Raw genomic sequence first — 22,770 nt, 5'->3', positions numbered from 1 at the left:
ACGCTCGAAACTCGGTCGGGCTGGAAACTGAGGCCTTCCTAGCGGGAGTTCCGGATTTAAGTATGGGGGCGGTGGATTGTCACTGCCACCTCGCGGCGGCCGAGTTCCAAGGGGTGAGTGGATGAGCGAGGGGCCTTGGCAGGGAAGGAGGGTTCGTTTCCACGGCGGTTGGTGCCCCCCGCTTAAGCTTACATGTCTTTTTCCTCTCATCTCATGGGAAAAGCCTTGCTGGACAAGACCAAAAGTCCATCTAATCCAGCATCCTGTTTTCAGCGTGGTGTAGTGGTTAGGGTGTTACACTGCGACTCGGGAGGTCCGGGCTCTAGTCGCCACTCGACCATGAAGCTGGCTGGGTGACTCTGGCACAGTCATTGAACCTCAGCCTAACCTACCTCACAGGGTTGATATGAGGATACAATGGAGAGGGGGAGGACCATGTATGCTGCCTTGGGCTCCTTGGAGGAAAGGGGGCACAGAAATGTAACGGATACATAAATACATTTCCTCAGTGGCCAACCAGATGCCACTTGGCAAGGCCACAAGGAGGGCAGGGAAGCAACAGCTGAATACTAGCAACAGGTATTCAGTGGCCTATGACTTTTGTTTTTTAATTCCCATTTAGAGAATTGAAAGATAAGCTAGTTGCCATCACTTCTCACGGGAGCAAATCCCACAGAACGTGTGGCTCTCTAGATGTTGGACTGCAACTCCCATCATTCCTCACCTTTGGCTGTGCTGGCCAGGGCTGATGGGAGTTGCAGTCCAACAAAATATGGTGGGAGCAGTTTGTTTTGAGTCTTGCTTAGCATGACATGCAAACCTGGACCTCTGGTGCTGAAGAGTCATTGAAAAAAGACAAATCATATTCACCATGTAGTCTGTACTATTTTCTCTTCCTTTCCATATGTTCCATTTATTTGAAGGGTGGAACCGGCATAATTACATTTTTAATATCTTCCAGGATATTGAAAGTGTATTGGAAGATGCAAAGAAGGTTTGTAACTGGATCTATCATTTTTCTAAATTTGTAAAGTTTTTCTTGTTGTCATATTTAAGCTCTAGAAATACTTATGTCTCCAATTAGTTTTTTGGAAGTTTACATAAAGCTGAATGTTCATATCCAGTAAGTCTTTACTATAATTCAAGATGTTGGCTTGGTTAATTTAAAGCGCAATCCTATGAGCACACTTCGGGAGAGAGCGCAGGAAAGGAAGGCCTGGCGTGTTATGGTCCATGGGGTCACAAAGAGTCAGACATGACTGAACGACTGAACAACAACAACAACAATGCATGTTTAGACAGAAAAAAAGTCCTACAATTCCCAGCATGCCCCAGTTAACATGGCTGACTGGAGGGATGCTGGGAATCATGGGACTTTTTTTCTGTCTAACGTGCATAAGATTGTGCTCTTAAGGAAGTTCACAGAAGGAAAGTTTTCCATCCCACACTCCCCTTGCCGTCACTCGTGCCCCCAAAGCCTCTCTAGAGGGGCAGAGTCCCCATCCTGAAAAAGTATGGGATGGAGCGAGGGGGGTTGCTGGGGGAGGGGGAAAGCAACCAAAATCAGGCTTTGACCCCAAGATATGTTAATTTCAAGAAGTTCAGGCAAAAGGTTTTCAGTCCCCTCCGTCTTCCAGCGGCCCCTACACTGCATCCCACATTGTTCAGGAAGACCCCCTACAATTCTCCAGAAAGTCTTTTTGGGGGCCATACTAGTCCATAAGGGTTAGACGGGGGGGGGGGGGGAGAATCTCATTCCATGAGCATCCTTTGGTTAACCAATGTTAGAACCCAAGCAATATAATAGGGTAAATGAAGGAATGAGAATCACATTAATTAAGAAGTAACACTGAAGTTGGTATTGCCAAACAGACTAGGATCAGGCTGTAAGACTTTTCATTTTTGTTTTCTGTTCTAGCTAACTTATTTCCTGTTGTTTCAGTCTAAAGTTTTGGCCCTGGTGGTAGTTGCTGAATACTCAGCAGATTTTGAAAAAATTATTCAGCTTTCTGAAAGGTACAAGTTTCCACTTCTTCAGCCTGTCTTGTGAGGGATGAAAATAGTTAAAAATTAGAATCCAAAGAATGGTACAGTTAGTTCTCCAGCTGGGTTTTAAATCCTGCTTCTTGAACAGGAATTCCCTCAAGCTGCATGGCAACTGTTTGTTTTTGTTTTAAATTTCAGAAGCACACAGCAATATGTTATGGTGTTCAGTGAACATCAAAGAAAAGGAGTCAAACATCCAACTGGGGTTTTGGAATGCCCAGGACATTGTAGAAGTAACACTTTCAAATTCTACCTTTAGTTTTTTACAATGAAATTTCAGCAGTCTGATGTAGTTGATTCCATGATATTCAGTGTTTGTGTGGACCGAAGATGAAACCTCCCAAAGCATTGTTAGCAATTTGGAGGGACGCAGAGACTCAGACTGTCTGCAAAAGTTGGCACATTTATGCCTAAGCTTTCCATAGAAGGAAAATTCCAGGGTGGGAAGAGAGGGGAGGAAGAGGAGGGAATGTAGTTTTGTGATTGACAACTCTAGTGTCTGATAAGAGTGAGTGGTTTTACTATGGCTCTCCAATCCCAGTGTTTTTGTGGGAGGGATGTTGAAGTAATAGATCACAGAACTGATGGAGTATTCATTGCTTTTTGCTAGTTCTCTCTCCCAGGAACAGGAATGTTAAAAGAGGTTTGGTGGCACCTGTGGGACATGGGAGGGTATAGTATTGACCTGGTTCTCACATTACGCTGGCAACTCTGATCAGAGGTTATTTTGTGACATGCAAACCCAGACACTATGGGTTAATTGTGGGTTAAACAACCCACAGTTAACCTAAAATTAGTTCTTAATTCTAATCCATAGTGTCCTGGTTTGCACATCACAGAATAACCTCTGATAGAGATGTTGCATTTTTAAAATGGCGGTAGCACACACAGGGCATGCACTGCGGAAAATCATGAGTTAATTAATTAACCCAGGATTTGCTGCTCTTATGTGCAAATGGGGTGGTTATGTGCTTGCTTGGAAAATCCTAGATCAGAGGTCCAGAACTCCTTTTGGGTGGGGTCTGAATTGCCCCCCACCTGGCTGGATAATGTCAATGGGCATGGCCACGGCTAATGATGTCATCCTCCCCCCACCATTTTGCCTTTCTCAGTGCTGAGAGAGACAGTGCACAAAAGGACTCAGCTGGCACTAGGAGGAACAGCCACTCTTTGCAGTGCTGGCCAAGTCCCCAGCTTCGGAAGATGCATGAAAGGACTCAGCCAGCACTGGGAAGAGCGACTGCTCTTCCCAGTGTCAGCTGATTCCCCCACCACCTGCATCCCCACTGTTATCTCCGGTCAGATATAACAGCAGGGATTCCTCCGTGGTGTAGGGTTTGGAGGCCAAGCCCTGCCCCCTGGAGGAGCCCAGCGGGGCTTTGTGGGCTGGATGCAGAACCTCTGCAGGACAGACTAGGCCCGGAAACAGGTGGATCTTCATTCTTGTACTAAATGTTCAAGTCCTTCTGCCTCTGCCACTGAATGCTCTGCATCCATCATCTAGACCTGTCCTATTGCACTTTGTGACTTTGGTGCCAATTGGGCAGAAAACAAAAAAGCCCTTAAACTTTTTTTCACTCATCATAACTCATTAGCCCCAGCTCTTATTCTGCAGGTTTCCTGCCTAGGCATGCCTCTGAAGTATGCCATTTTCATACAAATTGCCAAAGGAAACCAAGGGAGGTGGGAAGGGGAAAAGGGAACAAATCATTCCCCCATCCCCACTTCAAAATTTGAAGACTTCCCTCCTGCACAAACTGCTGCGCCTATCCTTCCAAAACTTCGCAGTTTTCTTAACTAGGACTTCCTCTATGACGTATGCCATATTGGTAACAATTGCCCACAAAGAACATTGGGAGAAAATTGCATCGGTATTTGGAAATCCCCAAACTATAAAGATTGCTCTTTCACCAAAACAAGACACCTGTACCTATTCATCGTAAACGTGGTAAGCTTGATCCTCTTAGAAGTGACAACTATGCCTGCAAGTTCCATCTAATTCTGCCAAGCAATACAAAAGTTATCAACAAAATAAGTTATATTTTTAAACATAAAGGCACCCAGCACTAAAACCCCTGCACCGATTTCTCTGAAACTTGGCAGGCTTCATTCCCTCATAAAGAACAACTATTTCTGCAGATTTCATCCAGTGCTGTCAAACACACAAAAAAGCTATAGCAGTTTTGTTGATTTCCAATGGTAGTCAGTGGGAGGCATGAAGCTTTGGATTTCCAAATTGAGATAAGGGTGACTTACAAATTGGTCTGAGTCAAATAGAGCTGTCATCCAATTGGGGTTTAAAGCAGGGATGGGCAACACAGAGGCTGCCTGCTGAATTTAGCAGTGATGGATTTGTGTGTGTGTGTGGAATTGCAGAAGTAGCAATATAGAACACCCAAAGGGTCAAATTGAACTTGTTTGCACACTAAATTTGACCCTTTTAGTGCTCCATAGCAACTGCAGAGCACTAAAAGGGTCAAATTTACCTTTCAAGTAAGCTGAATTTGACCTTTTTGGTGCTTCATAGCAGCTACGGATGCCATTCCCCCCCTAACATTTTCCCCCACAGGGTGTGTGTGTGTGTGTGGGGGGGGTGTCCAGTGGCAAAAATAGCCCGCAGATCTCCCACCCCTGTTCTGAACCAAGTATTGCAATAGGGGGGTTGGTGCACACCCCTAGTCACTATTTCATAGTAAATAAATAAATAACGATCGACAGGTATTGTTTTGCCTAAATCATGTTATAATGGAGTTGATTCTAAGCAATACCCCAAACTCACTGGATAAAGCTTAAAAATACTGTTGTTAATAATCGAGCAATCAGAATAGGGTAAATAAAACCCAGTTACATTTTCTGACATTATTTTGGTCTTGACTTTAAAAAAAAAAATTGTGGTGTTGATTGGAATATCAAAGGCTGTTACCTTTTCAATCTTTTTAATTTAACTTTAGCAGTAATCTGCACCTGACCTTTCTCACCCCTCTTAACATGTGTTTGTGTCCAGGTACCCAGGGTTGGTCTTTCCATGTCTGGGCGTGCATCCAGTTCAAAGTACTCCAACAGGGCATCAGAGAAGCGTTACTTTAAAGGTGACATGGAAACAAGTTGAATTGTTGCACTGTATCATTTCTCTGGTATTTCTCAGCTGTTTGAGGCACCCGTGTTCATTTCACATTTACACAAGATCTTCCTACAGGATGTGGATGAAGCATTACCACTCATAGATCTCTATAAGGACCGCTTGTTGGCCATCGGAGAGGTAAGTAGCATCTCCACAACCTTCTTTCTATGTTAGATTATGCTTTGGGGCTGCTTCATATGTAACATTTTTCCTATTCAGAAAGCACTGTGCAGTGCAGTTGCAAAGCATGGTTATTCAGAAGTAAGCCCCAAAGAACTGAATGGGACTCACTCTTAGTGCTCTTAGGGGTGCAGCTGTACAGCACAATCCCATACAAGGTTACTCAGAAGTAAGGCCCGTTGTGTTTAGTGGGGCTTAGTCCTAGGTGACTTTGCATAGGACTGCAACCTTAGAGTGCAATTCTATGCATGTTTAGACAGAGAAAAGTCCTACAGCTCCCAGCATTCCCCAGCCAGAATGCTGGGAGCTGTAGGATGTTTTTCTGTCTAAACATTTACCTGGAGGTAAGTCCTGTTTAACTCAATGGGCTTATTTCTGAGTAGGATTGCACTGTTGGTATAGAAAATAATATGCAGTGCAGAAAATAATATACAATGCTTGTAGTGCCAGCTCCAGGTTTTTGAGGGCAAAACACCCTCAGTGGGTCCTCTCCCTCCGTGAGTCTCCCTTCTCACTGCCATTGTCACCAGCTTTTATTGCTCCTTATCCTCTTTCTCATCATTGCTATTGCTTGCTTGCTGGACAGGCAGAGAGCCAGTGAGCAAGTAGGCAGCGGCATCCGCTGCTCCCTCTTCTCACCACCACAGTTATCTGGGCCAGAGAGACAGGCAGGTGAACAATCAGGTTGCAATGGGGAAGAGCAGGAGCAACTTCAGGGAGCTCTTCTCAATGGACCCCTACTGGGATGTGGGTCCTCAGCAAGCTTCCAGCCATGTTTATTGTTGATGGCAACCCTGAACGCTTGTTGTGTAGATGTTTGTGTGACAAAAACACTCGCATGGAATTTGCTTTATGTATACATGGGCTGGGAAGTGGTGTTTGGCTGGCATGTTCCAGGAAGCATGCACACCCTGAAATATGGCCATTGTCATGCATAATCATGTTTGTAGCATGGACCGTGCAAGAAAAGGCAGGGCATAAATATTTTAACTAAATGAATAAGTGTTCTACATACCGGATGTACATTATTTCCTACATGATACATATGTGCAGTTGTCATACATGATGATCTACCTATGGATTGCCTAGTATTTCTTACATAGGAGGCATTTTCCCTCTAGGAACTTAGTCATTTTTGAAGTGGCTCTTAACTGTCAGCATATTGTTGACCGCTCTGAAAAAGCCAACATCTGTTTTAAAATGCATTAAAAACAACTCATTGATTGGATTGCTGAGTAATTGATTAAGGATCTCAGGTGTTTCATAATTATAGCAAGGCTTTCATAATATTTTTTTTTTGTTAAATGTAAACTGCTATTAGAGTTTGTGCAATTGAGCTTAGTTTAATTATTGCTCCTAGCTGAGTACATTTTGGGCTGATAGACAAGGAAAGAGAACAATTTCTAGTGGCATTCCAGGGAAAAAAGAGACTCTTTTTTTTCTCCATTTTTCTTACAGGTTGGGCTGGATTTCACTCCCAGAATTGCCAGCACTGATGAGCAGAAGGAAGGGCAAAGACAAGTCTTGATCAAACAGATTCAACTGGCAAAACAACTAGATTTGCCTTTGTAGGTTTTATGCATGTTTTAAGAAAGATCAGGATTTTTATCATTAGGAAAGACAGATTCCAACTTTCAATCTCTTTGTAGTGATTAGATTCCAGTTGCTAATTAATCCAGATGGTTGTCTTAAGTAATGGACATTTACCCTTAGTCCCATGGGTTAATTCCAGCCTGCCTGTGGTGCCAAGCCAGGCTTTGGGGTTCCCCAGATAGCCATGCCCCCTTCTCCTTTCCCTGACTGCCTATCATGTGGTGGCTTCTTTGCTATTGCACAGTTCACCCCCCTTCTAAAAGGTGGAAATATCTCCCCTAAGGCTTAGTTACCGGCAGTAAGAGTCTTATGCTAATTTGGGGAGGTATTTGGCCCCTCCCCTTCATGGATCAGTGCCTTGTTGTGGCGAAGGGGCTTGCGTAACTCAGTGAAGCCATAAGCTATGCCATGCAGGGCCACCCAAGACGGACAGGTCATGGCGGAGAGTTCTGGCAAACTGTGGTCCACTGGAGAAGGAAATGGCAACCACTCCAGTATACTTTTCAAGAAAATTCCATGGAACATATCACAAGGCTCAAAGATATGACACCAGAAGATGAGCCCCTCAGGTCGGAAGGTGTCCAATATACTACTGGGGAAGAGAAGAGCAGAGGGAATTTCCAAGTAGCGCCAGAAAGAGTGAAGCAGCTGGGCCAAAGCCGAAAGGACACTCAGCTGTGGATGTGTCTGGTGGTGAAAAGAAAGTCCGATGCTGTAAAGAACAATACTGTTTAGGAACCTGGAATGTCAGATCAATGAATCAAGGTAAGCAGGAGGTGGTCAAACAGGAGATGGCAAGATTGAACATTGACATCCTGGGAATCAGCGAACTAAAATGGACAAGCATGGGCAAATTTAATTCAGGTGACCATCATATCTACCACTGTGGGCAAGAATCCCTTAGAAGAAATGGAGTAACACTCATAGTCAACAAACGGGTGGGAAAAGCAGTACTGGGATACAATCTCAAAAATGACAGAATGATCTCAGTACGAATCCAAGGCAAACCATTCAACATCACAGTAATTCAAGTCTATGCCCCAACCACTGAGGCCAAAGAAGCTGAGGTTGATCGGTTCTGTGAAGACCTAAAACACCTTCTAGAACTAACACCAAAAAAAGATGTCATCATAGGATTGGAATGCTAAAGTAGGAAGTCAAGAAATCACTGGGATAACAGGCAAGCATGGCCTTGGTGTACAAAATGAAGTAGGACAAAGGCTAATAAGAGTTTTGCCAAGAGAACATGCTGATCGTAGCAAACACTTTTTTCCAACAGCACAAGAGGCGACTCTACACATGGACATCACCAGTTGGTCAATATCGAAACCAGATTGATTATGTCCTTTGCAGCCAAAGGTGGAGAAGCTCCATACAGTCAGTAAAAACAAGACCTGGAGCTGACTGTGACTCAGATCATGAGCTTCCTATCGCAAAATTTTGGCTGAAATTAAAGAACATAGGGAAAACCACTAAACCATTGAGGTATGACCTAAATAATATCCCTTATGAATATACAGTGGAGGTGAGGAATAGATTTAAGGGATTAGACGTGATAGACGGAATGCCTGAGAAACTATGGACGGAGGTCCGTAACATTGTTCAGGAGGCAGCAACTCAATCCATCCCAAACAAAAAGAAATGCAAGAAAGCAAAGTGGCTGTCTGATGAGGCTTTACAAGTAGCTGAGGAAAGAAGGGAAACGAAAAGCAAGGGAGAAAGGGGAAGATATATCCAACTGAATGCAGAGTTCCAGAGAATAGCAAGGAGAGACAAGAAGGCCTTCTTAAATGAACAATGCAAAGAAATCGAGGAAAACAGTAGAATGGGAAAGACTAGAGATCTTTTCAAGAAAATCGGAGATCTCAAGGGAACGTTTTGTGCAAAGACAGGCATGATAAAGGACAAAGAAGGCAGAGACCTAACAGAAGCAGATGAGATTAAGAAGAGGTGGCAAGAATACACAGAAGAACTATACAGGAAAGATCTTAATGTCCCTAATAGCCATGATAGTGCGGTCACTGAACTTGAGCCGGACATCCTCGAGAGTGAAGTCAAGTGGGTCTTAGGAAGCATTAGTAACAACCAAGCTAGCGGAGATGACAGTATTCCAGCTAAGCTATTTAAAATCCTAAAAGATGATGCTGTTAAAGTGCTGCACTCAATATGCCAACACTCCACAGTGGCTACAAGACTGGAAAAGGTCAGTTTACATTCCAATTCCAAAGAAGGGCAATGCCAAAGTGTCAAGGGCTCCTTGGAGGCCTCTCTTAGTCTAATCTAGTAGCCAAGTCCAGACACAGACAAAGGGATTCTTTTCAAAGCTTTATTCCTCTTTTACAACTTAACAACTCTACTGTTAGCAACTAGATATGAGCAGCAGAGTACCTATGCCCTAAGTTGGAACAGTTGGTCCCCGTTTGAAAGGGAATCACTGGCAGACCCTGAACGTAAGGGCTAGGGAGAGTCCCTCCCCTTTTCCCTTGGATCCTCTGGGCGCAACCGTTGTTTCCACGCCAACCGAGCACTACGTCTCCTTTCCGCCCCCTCCATTTGGCGTTGCTCCCTGCGTCGGCGTCGCGCATCCAGCAAGTCTGCTTCCCACGCTCTGTCACTCCCAGGACTGCTATCTAAGCTAGGAATGTCGGTGGGAGGAATCTCTGTCAGCTGTTGGCCCTGGGAAAGATGAGCGCACTCCTCTCCCAGGAGCGATTCCTCTTCCTCAGAATCAGAACTACTCTGGGATTCTGTGGGCTCAGTGTCCACCCTGGCACAAAGAGTGTTCAAACTACCGTACAGTTGCGCTCATTTCACATGCCAGCAAGGTTATGCTCAAAATCCTACAAGCTAGGCGTCAGCAGCATGTGAACCGAGAACTACCAGAAGTACAAGCGGGGTTTCGAAGAGGCAGAGGAACTAGAGATCAAATCGCCAACATTCGCTGGATCATGGAGAAAGCAAGAGAATTCCAGAAAAACATCTATTTCTGCTTCATTGACTACGCTAAAGCCTTTGATTGTGTGGATCACAACAAACTGTGGCAAATTCTGAAAGAGATGGGAGTACCAGACCACCTTACCTGTCTCCTGAGAAACCTGTACGAGGGTCAAGAAGCAACAGTAAGAACCGGACATGGAACAACCGATTGGTTCAAAATTGGGAAAGGAGTACGACAAGGCTGCATATTGTCACCCTGCTTATTTAATTTATATGCAGAGTACATCATGAGAAACGCCAGGTTGGATGAATCACAGGTCGGAATTAAGATTGCCGGGAGAATTATCAACAACCTCCGTTATGCAGATGATACCACCCTAATGGCAGAAAGCGAAGAGGATCTCAAGAACCTCTTGTTGAGGGTGAGAGTGCAAAAGCTGGTTTGAAACTCAACATTAAAAAAACTAAGATCATGGCATCTGGCCCCATCACTTCCTGGCATATAGAAGGGGAAGAAATGGAAGCAGTGACAGATTTTATTTTCTTAGGCTCCAAGATCACCGCAGACGGTGACTGTAGCCATGAAATTAGAAGACGCTTGCTCCTTGGGAGGAAAGCTATGGCAAACCTAGACAGCATAGGAAGGAGCAGAGACATCACCTTGCCGACAAAGGTCCATCTAATCAAAGCTATGGTTTTCCCAGTAGTAACATATGGCTGTGAGAGCTGGACTATAAGGAAGGCTGAGCACCGAAGAATTGATGCTTTCGAACTGTGGTGCTGGAGAAGACCCTTATGAGTCCCCTGGACTGCAAGGAGGTCAAATCAGTCCATCCTAAAGGAAATCAACCCTGAGTGCTCATTGGAAGGACAGATACTGAAACTGAAGCTCAAATATTTTGGCCACCTAATGCGAAGAGAAAACTCCCTGGAAAAGACCCTGATGCTGGGAAAGATTGAAGGCAAAAGGAGAAGGGGACGGCAGAGGATGAGATGGCTAGATAGCATCACTGATGCAATGAATATTAACTTGAGCACACTCCAGGAGAGAGCGCGGGACAGGAAGGCCTGGCGTGCTATGCTCCATGGGGTCACGAAGAGTCGGGCACGATTTAACGACTGAACAACAAATTTTGGCCCCTCCCCTTTTGCCTTTGGCCCCGCCCACCACTGGAATGAGGCCCCTGAGAGCTTCTCCGAAATAGAATTTGGCCCTCGTGGTGAAAGAGGTTCAACACCCCTGCTTTAAATCTGGTCTTATTAAAATTACAGTTTACAGAAATCCTGAACAACAACAATATATTACTGGTATGGAGAAAATGCTGCTGCATTTTCAGGGTTATAAGCTGTAACGAATAATATTTGTCTAGTGCTTTGAGATCTTTCCAGACATTATAGTAATAATGGTTTCCTTTCCCCCCCATTTTGCTATAATCAGTGAACCATCAAAAATGCAGTTGTTTACTTGTTTATATACATTTTTAAATGGCCCTGTGCTGAAGGCTTGGGGTGGATAACAATAAGTTAAAATATCCAGCTTGAATTGAGCTTAAAAGCATAAGAAACACTCAAATTCCACCCTTAGAACTGGCTTATCCGGCCATGAAAAGCCAGCTCAGTTTTGCTAAAATCTCCTGCTGATGTCTTTTGTTCTTCTTATTTATCCTAGAAATGTCCACTCCCGCTCAGCTGGAAGGCCAACCATTAACCTCTTAAAGGAACAAGGTATCATTTGTTCTATTTGATGATTTAAGTTTGTTTAGTGGGGGTTCTTTTGCCAAAATGCATGGGCTCCTGATATGGGGCCCATTCACTATGGAAGGAGCAGACTTTTCCCTTCGGATATGACACTAGAAACATGAGAACCGGATCCACAAGTAGCAGATCATACATCTGCTTCCCCTGATTCCGCCTAAGATCCAAAGCTGTGCTCAATTACTGGCACATGTTTAGGCGCCTGAAGGCCCCGGGCAGTTGCACTTTAGGGAGGCCCTGCTTTGAGGTAGGGCAGTGGTGTCATCATCAGGCCAGAAGTTGGGGGCAGACATCCAGGGGCCCACTGATCAGAATGAGCAGGAGAGCCCCCAAACTCAGCAGGGCTGGCTTACCGTATTTTGTATACTGAAGTAAGTCAAGGAATACACATTGCCATCTAAAGAACAGGGCAGGTGCATTGTGGCTAGGGCTTTATGGATTGTATAACATCTGTTCTGTCTGCATTTCGCTGATTGTCAGGTGCTTTTCGTTCCGTTGTCTGTGTGTTGACGGAATTGGATTTTTTTTAAGTTCCTGAATTCACACTTGCAAAAATGCACAATTCCCCCCAAATGCACACTCCAAAATGCTCGTTTTCATGGTTTAGCCTAAGGGGGAAATGTGCATTTTCGGCCAGTGGTTTTGTATTTTTGTATTACTAAATTTGCACAAAATTCCGGCAAGTTAAAAAAAAGTCTGCAAGTCCACGTAATCTACACAGCTCAGGAAAAGTCAGTCCGCTGCAGAATCCGCAGATCAGATTCATAGAAATCCAAACCCATTTGATTCTCTTGTGGATTTCTCCCACATCCCTAGTAGTGACAGTTGGTTTTCTCCCACATCCCTAGTAGTGAGTATTGGTTTTAATATTTTTATCACTTTTATATACATGTATTAGCAATTGTTATGTATTTTAACTGTGTTTTAATGTATATCACAGTATATTTTAATCTTGTAAACCCCTTAGAAATATTTTGTCAATATTGTTTTTTTAATCCTCACACCAATTCTGTGAGGTGGGTTAGGCTGAGAAGTAGAAACTGGCCCAAGGTCACCCAAGTGAACGTGAAGGCTGGATGGGGATCTGAACCCGGGTCTCCCTAGTTCTAATCCAACAATCTAACCTGTCTCATCACCTACACAGGTTTTCTAGTAGCATCCATCCCTGAGATTCACATATTGTATTTATTTATTTACAATATTAGTATAACGCTCCATATCTGAAACAGATTTCGGAGTGGTGAACGCAAAAGATAAAACAGTAAAAGAATAAAAAGATTAAAACACCAACTTAAAATCATGTTCTTTAAAAAACAGAATGCCAATAGAAACCATGACTAGTCAGTTAAGGAATGCCTCCTGGATCAGTGCTGTTTTCAGGAGGCACCGGAAACAACACAGTGTTGGTGTCTGCCTGACCTCCAGGGACACGGAGTTCCAAAGAAAGGAGCCTGCCGAAGAAATATTTGTTAGCACCAGCACTGAATGAGATTGAGGTCCTACCCAACAGCAACCCAACAGCTCCAGCACTTATACAGAACTCCATGTTTGTAGATGAGGCTTATCTGTATTGCCCAAGTCTGGAACTGCTCCATGTCCATAGTGGGGCACGTTGGAAGGTGGCAAATTCTCATGGTCCAGGATCCTTCAGACTGCCTGTCTCACAGCCATAGGATATGATCTGCTTTCCAGAGGCACACACACAGAGACAAACGTAGAGAAGGAGACTCCTGCTGGTTCAAATAAAGTTTAGACAACTTTATTCAAGGCATTACCTTTAAGGCGCACCGAATCCCAGGCCCAGGTGCCAAATCTGGCCGACTTGAGGGTTCCAATCCAGCCCTCTGGGGTTCCCCAGATGGCCACGTCCCCTTCCTCTTTCCCCTGTTCACCAATTGTTTCCTGCTTTCGTGCAGTTTCTCCCCAATTCTAAAAGGTTGAAATGCCTCTCCTAAGACTCAGTTAATGGCAATAGGAGCTTTAAGCTAAAATATATTTAAAATATGCTGGCATTTTGGCCCTGCGCCATATGCCTTCAGCCCCACCTACCACTGGAATAGGGCCCCCAGAGCTTCTCCACAATGGAATTTGGCCCTCGGGCTGAAAGAAATTCAACATCCCTACATGACAGAGTTAGGGTGCAATCCTGTCAATTACGCCCTCGATGACTGGAAACCCCCGAACTTGGAGGCTTCTGATCATCCAGTGCATGGCAGGAGGAGCAGTGGAGGCGACCTTTGCTTCCCTGTCCTCCCGCCCGCCTGATTTGGCTAGATAGGCTTTTTAGCCTGTCTAGCAACAGTGCTTCAGAAAGGGAGGAAGGAGCCTGGAAGAGGCTCAGAATAACTGTTATCCTGGCCTCTCCAGTCTCCTCCCCTCCCACCGGAATGCTCCCTTTTCCCCCTCTCCAAGATCACTTTTCCAACCTTGGAGGCCAGCCAGTGCAGTTCTTTCTGCACCGACTGCAAGGGGGCAGGGGGTGGGGGCAGATCTCCCATTCCCCTCTCCAAGGTTGGAGCACTGTCTCCGACCTCAGAGGGGGAAATACCCAGTATCCTGTGGCCTCTCAGACAATGTCTAGAGGCCATAGCATTGTGGCCTAAGACAGTTTTCCATTTTTCTTGCATGAAATTGTATCTTGATTACGGGTATAGACTTTCAGGTTATATATTAAAATTACATACCTAAGCTTGCAGGAAATAAATCACTTCGAAGAAAAATAATTCATAGCTTACATTTAAGTAGCTTGTTTTGTAAGAAGTAGGGTGTGTGTGTGTGTGTGTATATAGAGAGAGTAGTTTATTGTTAGCCCACTTAAGCCCTATTTGTAGTTGAAAGGATGGTTATAAATTTAATAAATAATGCTTTCTGCTGACCAGCATATTTTACATATTAATTTCAGTATGTAGTAGAAAAGATCTCAACACTTTAGCTGAAAGACTAGTTTTAGGGGAATAGTCTAGTTTGATCTTGTCTGTCCCCAAATACACCTTTGATTATTACTCATAATTGGAGAAAAGCTTTTAATTTTTTTCACCACAGCTTCTGCAAGAAGTGGCTTGAAGAACAGCTGCTATAATAATTGCTCTTCAGCAAACAGTATTCTCTCAGATTACACAGATAATAAGATAGGATCTTGTGTGCTCGACTGAAGTTCTAGCATCAGCATTATATGTAAGTCTTTTCTTAGTGGCGCAACTAGAATACTTCGGGCTTTGGGTCAGGCTCATGCCAGCCAACACAGATGAATATGAAATATAATATGAATAAAAGGCAAAGAGATATAAGTCCGGATCCTCACTCCATAAGTGCACATCAAACTCCTTTCTATTCATTAGAGCCCTGTGGAGCTTTGGATCATGCTCACTGTGTAATTTTGCTGCCCTGTCTGGCCTCTGATATCTGTTCTCCTGGAAGCACAAGTTCTTTTCCTGACTCCTGTGGGTCTTTGTAGATGCTGAAAGGGTGCTGCTCCACGCATTTGATGGCAAGCCCTCAGTGGCAATGGCAGGCGTGAAGGCTGGATACTTTTTCTCCATTCCTCCTTCCATTGTAAGGAGTGAACAGGTAAGAATCAAGGGGTACTAGTTTCCACAAGATTCCATATCCCAAATCTTCCAACTCTGGCTTGTCAGGACCCAGAGGGCTCAGACGTGCAAATGACATGGTCCAAACAGATTGGTGGTCAGGTTCCAGGGCCAGTCTATTTAGCACCTGCTCACCCTAAGGAGGCAAACTGAGGAGGGCTCTTACGTAAGGCCAGCAGGGCCTCTGTTGTCAGGCCCGGCACATCCCATTGCTGCAATAAGAGGGTGTGCCACTGCCCTTCTCTCCCACACCTTGGTCACGATGGCACTAGCCACTCGCCCACCTCCACCTCCTTCTTCCCCCCTGCTGCTGCCCTCTCTTCTCCCCCAGCCACACCGACAGCAACAGCCCGATTCACCCCTCCTACAGTCCTCCTGTTTTCCTGAGCAGCAGTCCCTGCGCTCCTCCTCCTTCCAATGGCAGCAGTGGCAGCAGGCCTCTCTCCTTCCTTGATGCCTCGGTTCAAGATTCCTTCCTTAGAGCGAAGCATTGACGGGGAGGTGGCCCTGGAGACAGTCGGTGACACAGCAGCACAAGCGATCTCCAGGGCCCCCTCCCCACCAATGCTCTGAGGAAGGACCCCTCACAGCAAGACGTTTGGGCTGGGCATTCTGAAGAGCTGTGCTGGTCTCTCTCCCCGCTGAGCATCCAGCGGGACTTCCCAGAAAGTCTGCTCACGTGTTGCCATGCTCTGAGGGGATCCTCAAATCGAGGCATCGGGGTGGCACTCCAAAGAGCTGTGCCAGCTGCTCTTGCCACAGCAGGTGAGCAGCCAGCATGGTTTTCTGGAGCGCTGGGCAGCTGCACAGTTCTCCTGGCAGGAGAATCTGCTGCCTGAGGCGGGGGATTCACCCTGCTTCATAGAAGGGCCCGCCGTGTCTACTGGTTCCCCAGGTCACCTGCTTCCCTCTGGGCTGAGTGGCTGCAGTTTTCCCTCCTGTCACTGAAAAGGAGTGGGTGGGTGTGCTGTGGAGCAGTAAGGCTCAGGCTAGCCAGTCCCCTCACCTGTAAGCTGTCCTGATGGTGCAGAGAGTATGGTCCATGGTCCCAATGGCTAGATTCCTTGGTTCAAGCCTTAGTAGAGTACAATGTGTTGTGTGCAATGTTAGTCCTACTTAGAGCAGACCCGTTGAAATGAGTGAGGCTTAAATTAGTCATGGCTAACTTAAGTCCTATTCATTTCAGTGGGTCTACTCTAAGTAGGACTAACATTGGATACAACAATAGCCCGAAATCATCTCTCCAACAATGGACAGGTCCTGACATTACAGGAAGCTTCTTTAATTTTTTGGAGGCAGCGAATTCTCCTGCTGTAAAGCCCTATCTTTCTGTTTCTTCTTCTTTGGGGCGCACTTTGCATGTAACGACAACCAGTGGGTTAAACAAAGCAGTGGCTGTTGGGGACGAGTGGGAGAGAGCAGGTACATACAACAACCTATGGCCTGCTTGTTTGTAGTTTGTAGAGCGTGACACACGAACCTGGACCAATGGGTTGCTTAGGGCCTAAACAACCCAGCGGTTACGCCAACAACAAACTGATAGCATATTTCGCACGCGCTCTCTCTCACTCACTCACTCTCTCTTTCTTGCTCATGCAAGTTATGTGAGAGCCAGGCCTTTGTGTAGTGGTGCAGTCCAACAAGGCTACCTGCTCCCTTTTGCCTGCAAAGATGCAGTGTCATTTTTGTGGACCTCTTGTTTAGGGTTTGGGGATATTGCTTTAATCTTCAGAGGGTGTTCCCGTCTCCCCTGCAGTACAGCTGAAAATCTAGCCAAATTTGTTTTTCTGAACTGTACAAATAAATCCCCTGCAACAAGGGTAACTACCCCTCCCATTTGTTGCCTGGGGATGGATATCCTGCTATTGTCATTGAAATAGGCCTGTGGATGAAAAAGCCACCATTAGGGGATACACTGACAGATGAAGCGGAAAGGCCTTTTCTCTTTATGAATTAATGATCGTCCCCATTTAGGATAATAAATAATAGCAACAATATTTCAACAGGAGCAGGAAGCTGTCTTCCACGTAACCATAATTCAAAGGAGTTCCTATAATTCTTGATCTTTACTACAGATTTGTAATGTGATAATTATGATAATGAGATAAAATTGTTACAAAGCTTCTGATGTATTGCACACAAAGGAGAGCAAGTAGCCTGCAATTTTATTTATGTTTACCTGGCAGTAAGCCATGCTGAATGCAGGGGAAATTTCTTCTAAGTAAACATGCATAGGATTGCACTGTTAAGTTGCAATCCTATACACTTACTTGAGAGTAAGTCCCATTAAACTCAATAGGACTTATTTCTAAGTAACATGTATAGGTGTACGCTGTTGATTCAATAGCTTTAGTTGATTCAATAGTTGGGGCAAATTTTTATCAATGGCTGAGAGTTAAAGGCACTGTCTTGTTTATTTTCGGAAGCTGTTTTGGCTTTCATATTAATGAAACAGTGAACGGCAAAAAAGATATTAACTATGGACTTCCCTTCTTCCAACAACTGGTAACTTACCATTTCAGTAAACAGCGGTTATTTTGGTACCTTGAAAAAGGCATTTTTCAAGGTTGGGGAATTTGAGTGTTTAAAGGTGCAATTCTATGCATGTTTAGACAGCTAAAAGTCCTATAACTCCCAACATTCCCCAGCCAGCCATGTTGGCTGGGGAATGCTGGGAGTTGGAGGATTGTTTTCTTTATAAACATGTATAGAATTGCATCTCTAGTTGCATTTCTTTGGATAAAAGAGGTGATTCATCAACTGACATTCTTTATTCAGTGGACAACTCCACTTTGTTGTAATGTTTGCTTTGTCTGCTCAGAAACTGTAGATGTTAATTGCTTTTTTTATCTCCTTCAAGAAGCAGAAACTTGTGAAACAGCTGCCCCTAGAAAGCATTTGCTTAGAAACTGACTCTCCTGCTCTAGGACCTGAGAAACAGGTAAGGGATTGGCTGTGATACTATGTTATCAAGATCAGCAATAACAGCTAAAAAGTAACAGGCAGTGGCAAGACAGCCGACATCAGCTGAAGTTCAGGAAGATGGCATAACACTGAGGAGTAAAGAAGGGAGAAATTCTTAATGGGAGGGACTACAGACTCTGCCAAAAATTGGCAGGACAGATGAGTGCTGGATTCTGCACCAGCCTTCCCCAACCTGGTGCCCTCCAAATGTTTTGGATTTCAACTCCCATCAGCCCCAGCCAGTGATCAGGAATGTTCAGAGTTGTAGTCCAAGACATCTGGAGAGCACAAGGTTGGGGAAGGGTGTCCTGCACCAAGGCATGTCTGCGCTAGGCATGACATAACCCCAGGTATAATATCATGCCAGTGGTTTCTGCAGGGTGTCGCAAATAGTGCATGTTTCACTCATGCCACACTGTTGCAGTTTTTCTCAGATGCAACGCAGTTCATGAGAAAAACTAATTGAGAGGCAGTCATTTGAGAGGCTGGCACAGCCCACCGTCTCAGAAGTCAGGTTTTCCAAAGTCAAGCCCCTTGGTAGAAACAGGGAAGGGAGCAGCGCGAGAAACCTGGTGAGTTGCAGGAGTCTGCTGCTTGGCTTTCAGCCTCCCTGCTGCAAGGCCGGAATGGCGCGTGGGCAATCACCTGGAGGGAGGAAGACCATAGGAAGTTGCCGTATACTGAGTCAGACCGTGGGTCCATCTAGCCCAGTATTGTCAGCACTGACTGGCAGCAGCTCTCCAGGTTTCAGGGAAGAGTTTTTCCAGCCCTGCCTGGGAATGCCGGGGATTGGACCTGGGACCTTCTGCCTGCCAAGCATTTGCTCTGCCACTGAGCTACGGCCCTTTCTCATAAGGAGCATTGATAGGCCCAGTCTAAGACATTCTGCTGGCTGAGGCGATGCAGATGGCACCCCACTCCCTCATGTCAAAGTGCATAGTACCCCAGGCTGACCAAATTATTTTGGCATCTGAGGCAGAAAACCCCACAAGCACCTCTCCTGGGAGTAAAAATACAACAATAATAAATTAAATGGCGAACAATTTGCTGCCTTTTCATGACAGCCAAAAACAGCTTCCTGAGTCAGTAATTTTGCTCTGCCTAATGGTAGGACTGGCCCTGAGAGCTGAAGAATTCTTGGCTTTGTAGACAGGGAGCAGAGTAGAGCAGGCAATGGCTTCAGTGCATAAAAAGGGGGTAATCGTACCGGGCCTTAATCTCTGAAATGGAAGGGATTAGCAGTAAAGGTTGGGGAGCCTTGCTTTCAAGTTGGACAAAGGAGAATGGTGCAGTTATTAAAGACCAGAGGATGACCCATTTGGAATCGATCCCTCCAGCACTAGTTCCAAAGGGAAATTGAATCAGCAACAGGTGTCACTGGAAACCACATATGTATATATATATATATGTATATATATGTATTTCAGGTGAGAAACGAACCAAAGAATATCTTCATTGCTGCAGAATATGTTGCTAAAATAAAAGGAATTTCAGTGGAAGAAGTTTTAGATGTGACAACGCAGAATGCACAGAAGGTCTTCCCCAAACTGAAAAACTTTTTCAGGAAATAGCTTATGTTCTACTAAGAGGCAACCCTCACCTCTCCTGGACCCCAGTAGCACCTGCAGCTATTGGGGCCAAAAAAGTTGCTCCCTCCTGTTCTACTGGGACTTAATCTAAAAGCAGCTGGTATCTCTGTGATGTGGGTCTGATATACATGTGAATGTAACTTCACAGGTTGCATAATTTTAAGTTTATGACGGTTCTGCCTTTGTTTCTTCCATCATGTCTGTCAGTTGAATGGCGTTGCAAACGATGCACTTCCATTCTGCTTAATTGAGCATCATTCAGGTTTTTCCTAAATAAGAGACTTATAACAATTACGCTATTTGAATTTAATATCTGTGAATTATCTTTGGGCCTAATAAGCAATAAGAAACAAAGAAGGATATTATGGCTAAAGCAGAGTCATTTATATTTCATATTTGTATACATGTCCTTCCTCCATGGAGTTCAGATTGGCATACACAGAGTTTTCCCCCTCACTTTTACACCTTTATACGTGAGGGTCTTGCATGTTTCTATATTGCCACGTATAGACACATTGGGAAGCCATGATTGGCAGCAAGTTCTCAAAATATGTATTCATGGTAAAATTGGTATGTGCAATCTTTGGACATGGCAAAGGTACTTGGATGTACACTATCTTTTCCTTTGCCTGTACATGTGTATGAAAAATGAATCTGAAGCTGCCATCAGTGACTAAGGGCTCGATCCTATATACGTTGTAGGATTTTTTTCCTGTCTAAACGTGCATAGGATTGTGCCCTAAATCACTGTCTCAGCTTTAGTTCTGTTTTTGTAAAATAGGAATACTAAGGGCCTATCTCACAGGTCTATTTTAAGAATAAATGGGTGGAAGACCTGGTAGAACTTCCTGCAGTAGCTGCAACAATCAACTAGCTCTGAAATGCTAGTGCAAAAGAAAACTGCAGAGCCAACAGTTCCTTGTGTGGCTGTCCCATGATCCCTCAGTTCTCTCTTCAGTCACACAGTCAGCCTATTGCCATATAGATGTATTTATTTTGAAACATTTATACCACACTCCCGCTTTCACATGGGAACTCAACAACAACAAAACGTAATTTAACAATGAGAAGCATCCTTAACAAGTAAAAAATAACAAACCATTGAATGTTAAAACATAAAACCAGCAGTCAAAATATTTCAAAGATTCAAAAGACAGATTCAAGCAGCCAGTTAAAAATTACATATTAAATGTCTTCCTAAAAAAGGAATGTCTCTACCAGCTTCCAGAAGGTTAATAAGAAGGAAGTGAGTTCCATGGGGTGGGGTGGGGGCCCAAAACCGCCAAAGTAACATGTTCTCACTTCTAGCTGCCATTTATACATGTACCTCTGGTGGTTTCTTTCATTTATGCATGTGTAATAACTTGTTTGTGGTTTCAGGTTGTTGGTAATGTTGACTCCAAATCTGAATTTTTGAAATACAAATAGGCTTACACAGACGCATTGTGTATAGGTACACCCACCACACACTTATATACACCCTGGCGTATGCACCACATCTGCCTGCTTATACACATCCCAATACAGCCCAGCCCATAATTTTTGCTGTTCCAAATCCACCATCCAAAGGTCTCCTCCTCCCTCAGAAGACTCCCTTGTTTCTCCGCTTCTGCTCCAAATACTTGGAGTTGTCTCTCTTGCTTCCTTCATTTCCTTCATTAGAGCCCAGTTTTCCTGTAAAGCCTTTGGCACAACCCCCAAGTTTCCAAGCACTATTCCAGCCTTCTCTAATGTGGTGATCTCCTGATGTATTGGACTATAATTCCCATCATCTCCAGCCAGCATGCCTAATGGTCCAGTGTGATGGGAGTTGTAGTCCAAAACATCCGGAAGCCACCAGTTTGGGGAAAGCTGCCCTCCTCTAAAAGCCTGTAACAGTCTATGCACATGCAAACTGGAACAATTACATATTACTTCCCTGTTTACCCCTGCCTCCACTCCCTTATCCCTCCCTTTCCTCTGATGTTTCCCCTGTGGTGAATTTTCGATTGTAACCTCCTTGGGGCAGGGACCTGGCTTCTTCTGCTTTGAAAAGTGCCATCCACACTGATGGTGCTATATTAATTCATATATGTATATTTAAACACACACACATCTACTGTCAGGCTCTTTGAACAAGACACATCCTAGTGAAAAATAAATGCAGCTTATTTCTCCTCTCCTTGCCAGGGAAGCATTTACAGGACTAGTTTAAAAAACAAAACAAAATTCCTCAAAACTAAAAGTAATGGTTTTCTGCATATTGTCAAGGATCTCTAGCGGTCGCTGTGTGCTCTCAGCCATCACAACAGAAAAGTCTTCACCTTGGAAACTGGTGCTGAGAGCAGGCTTTGTTTATTCCATATACTAAGAGCAAACTCATTCTCTGCATTCTTTTGTAGCCAAAATGGCACCACCCACACACAAGAGGGAGTATTAGCAGACTCAGGAGAATGCCAAAGTTTGAAGGAGTACAAAGCAACTTTAGGAAAAAGTCCCTAAGCGGGCAAGGGGATAGAACGAAAAACAACCCAGCGAGGACTGAACCTGCTCAGTAGCTATGGAATGCCGACTGACTGGGGGGCAAGGGGCAGGGACAGAATGGAATGTACTGGAAGAGGGCATAGGCAGTTGGCTGGCTGAAACCCCAAACAGGAGCACTCCACACTGCAGGTCCCATTTGCAGTACATAATAAAGCCTATTGCTTTGGGCTTACTGTGAGGAACAGCAAACTGCTAAAACACATTCTCTGTGCATGAGGACCTAGTTGTGAAATGGTATGGAGTTCGGGTAGTGGGTGGGTGATGCTGTCAAAACAACAGTGCACAGGTGTTTGTAAGGTGTGTGTGTGTGTTTACCATGTCTCTTGTTTATGAGCTTCCACAGTCCCCCCCCCCCCTCCCCAACCAATGCGGGTGATTGTTGGATACATGGTTGGAACCCAGAGGTTAGGCTGTATCACCATTGGAACATAGGAAGCTGCCTTAGTACCAGATCAGGTGGTCTGTCTAACCCAGG

The 22,770-nt window shown here is 44.6% G+C and overlaps 1 protein-coding gene across 10 annotated transcripts; it reads left to right on the top strand.

The window, feature by feature from the left end:
* The first annotated feature begins 52 nt into the window (after positions 1-52).
* On the top strand, positions 53-21,931 carry TATDN3 (TatD DNase domain containing 3). 10 transcript variants are annotated; one of them, XM_084828835.1, is made up of 10 exons: positions 53-113; positions 962-994; positions 1,943-2,016; positions 5,051-5,135; positions 5,243-5,305; positions 6,806-6,915; positions 11,547-11,602; positions 15,087-15,199; positions 18,080-18,160; positions 19,611-21,931. In XM_084828835.1, the coding sequence occupies exons 1-10, from the start codon at positions 63-65 to the stop codon at positions 19,752-19,754; spliced, it is 810 nt and encodes a 269-aa protein (XP_084684961.1). In that variant the 5' UTR covers positions 53-62; the 3' UTR covers positions 19,755-21,931. The 10 variants fall into 10 exon arrangements, with proteins under 10 accessions (XP_084684961.1, XP_084684957.1, XP_084684958.1 ...); XM_084828831.1 differs by having other exon boundaries at positions 1,919-2,016; XM_084828832.1 differs by having other exon boundaries at positions 1,919-2,016; positions 18,083-18,160; positions 19,611-21,167.
* Positions 21,932-22,770: the final 839 nt, after the last annotated feature.

The sequence above is a fragment of the Heloderma suspectum genome, chromosome 1 (assembly GCF_057233095.1).
Source record: "Heloderma suspectum isolate Gila_16-S chromosome 1, 16-S_ref, whole genome shotgun sequence".
Taxonomy (NCBI): domain Eukaryota; kingdom Metazoa; phylum Chordata; class Lepidosauria; order Squamata; family Helodermatidae; genus Heloderma; species Heloderma suspectum.
Note: the sequence above shows the minus strand (reverse complement) of the source record. Positions and strands in the feature narration are given on the sequence as shown.

What these genes read in the sequence shown, in the direction of transcription:
- TATDN3 (XM_084828830.1), top strand. Translation starts at nt 905, where the DNA reads ATGTTCCATTTATTTGAAGGGTGGAACCGGCATAATTACATTTTTAAT. An exon ending in AAACAACTAGATTTGCCTTT is followed by an intron (nt 6,916 to 11,546) that starts GTAGGTTTTATG and finishes TATTTATCCTAG; the next exon opens with AAATGTCCACTCCCGCTCAG. An exon ending in CCATTGTAAGGAGTGAACAG is followed by an intron (nt 15,200 to 18,079) that starts GTAAGAATCAAG and finishes ATCTCCTTCAAG; the next exon opens with AAGCAGAAACTTGTGAAACA.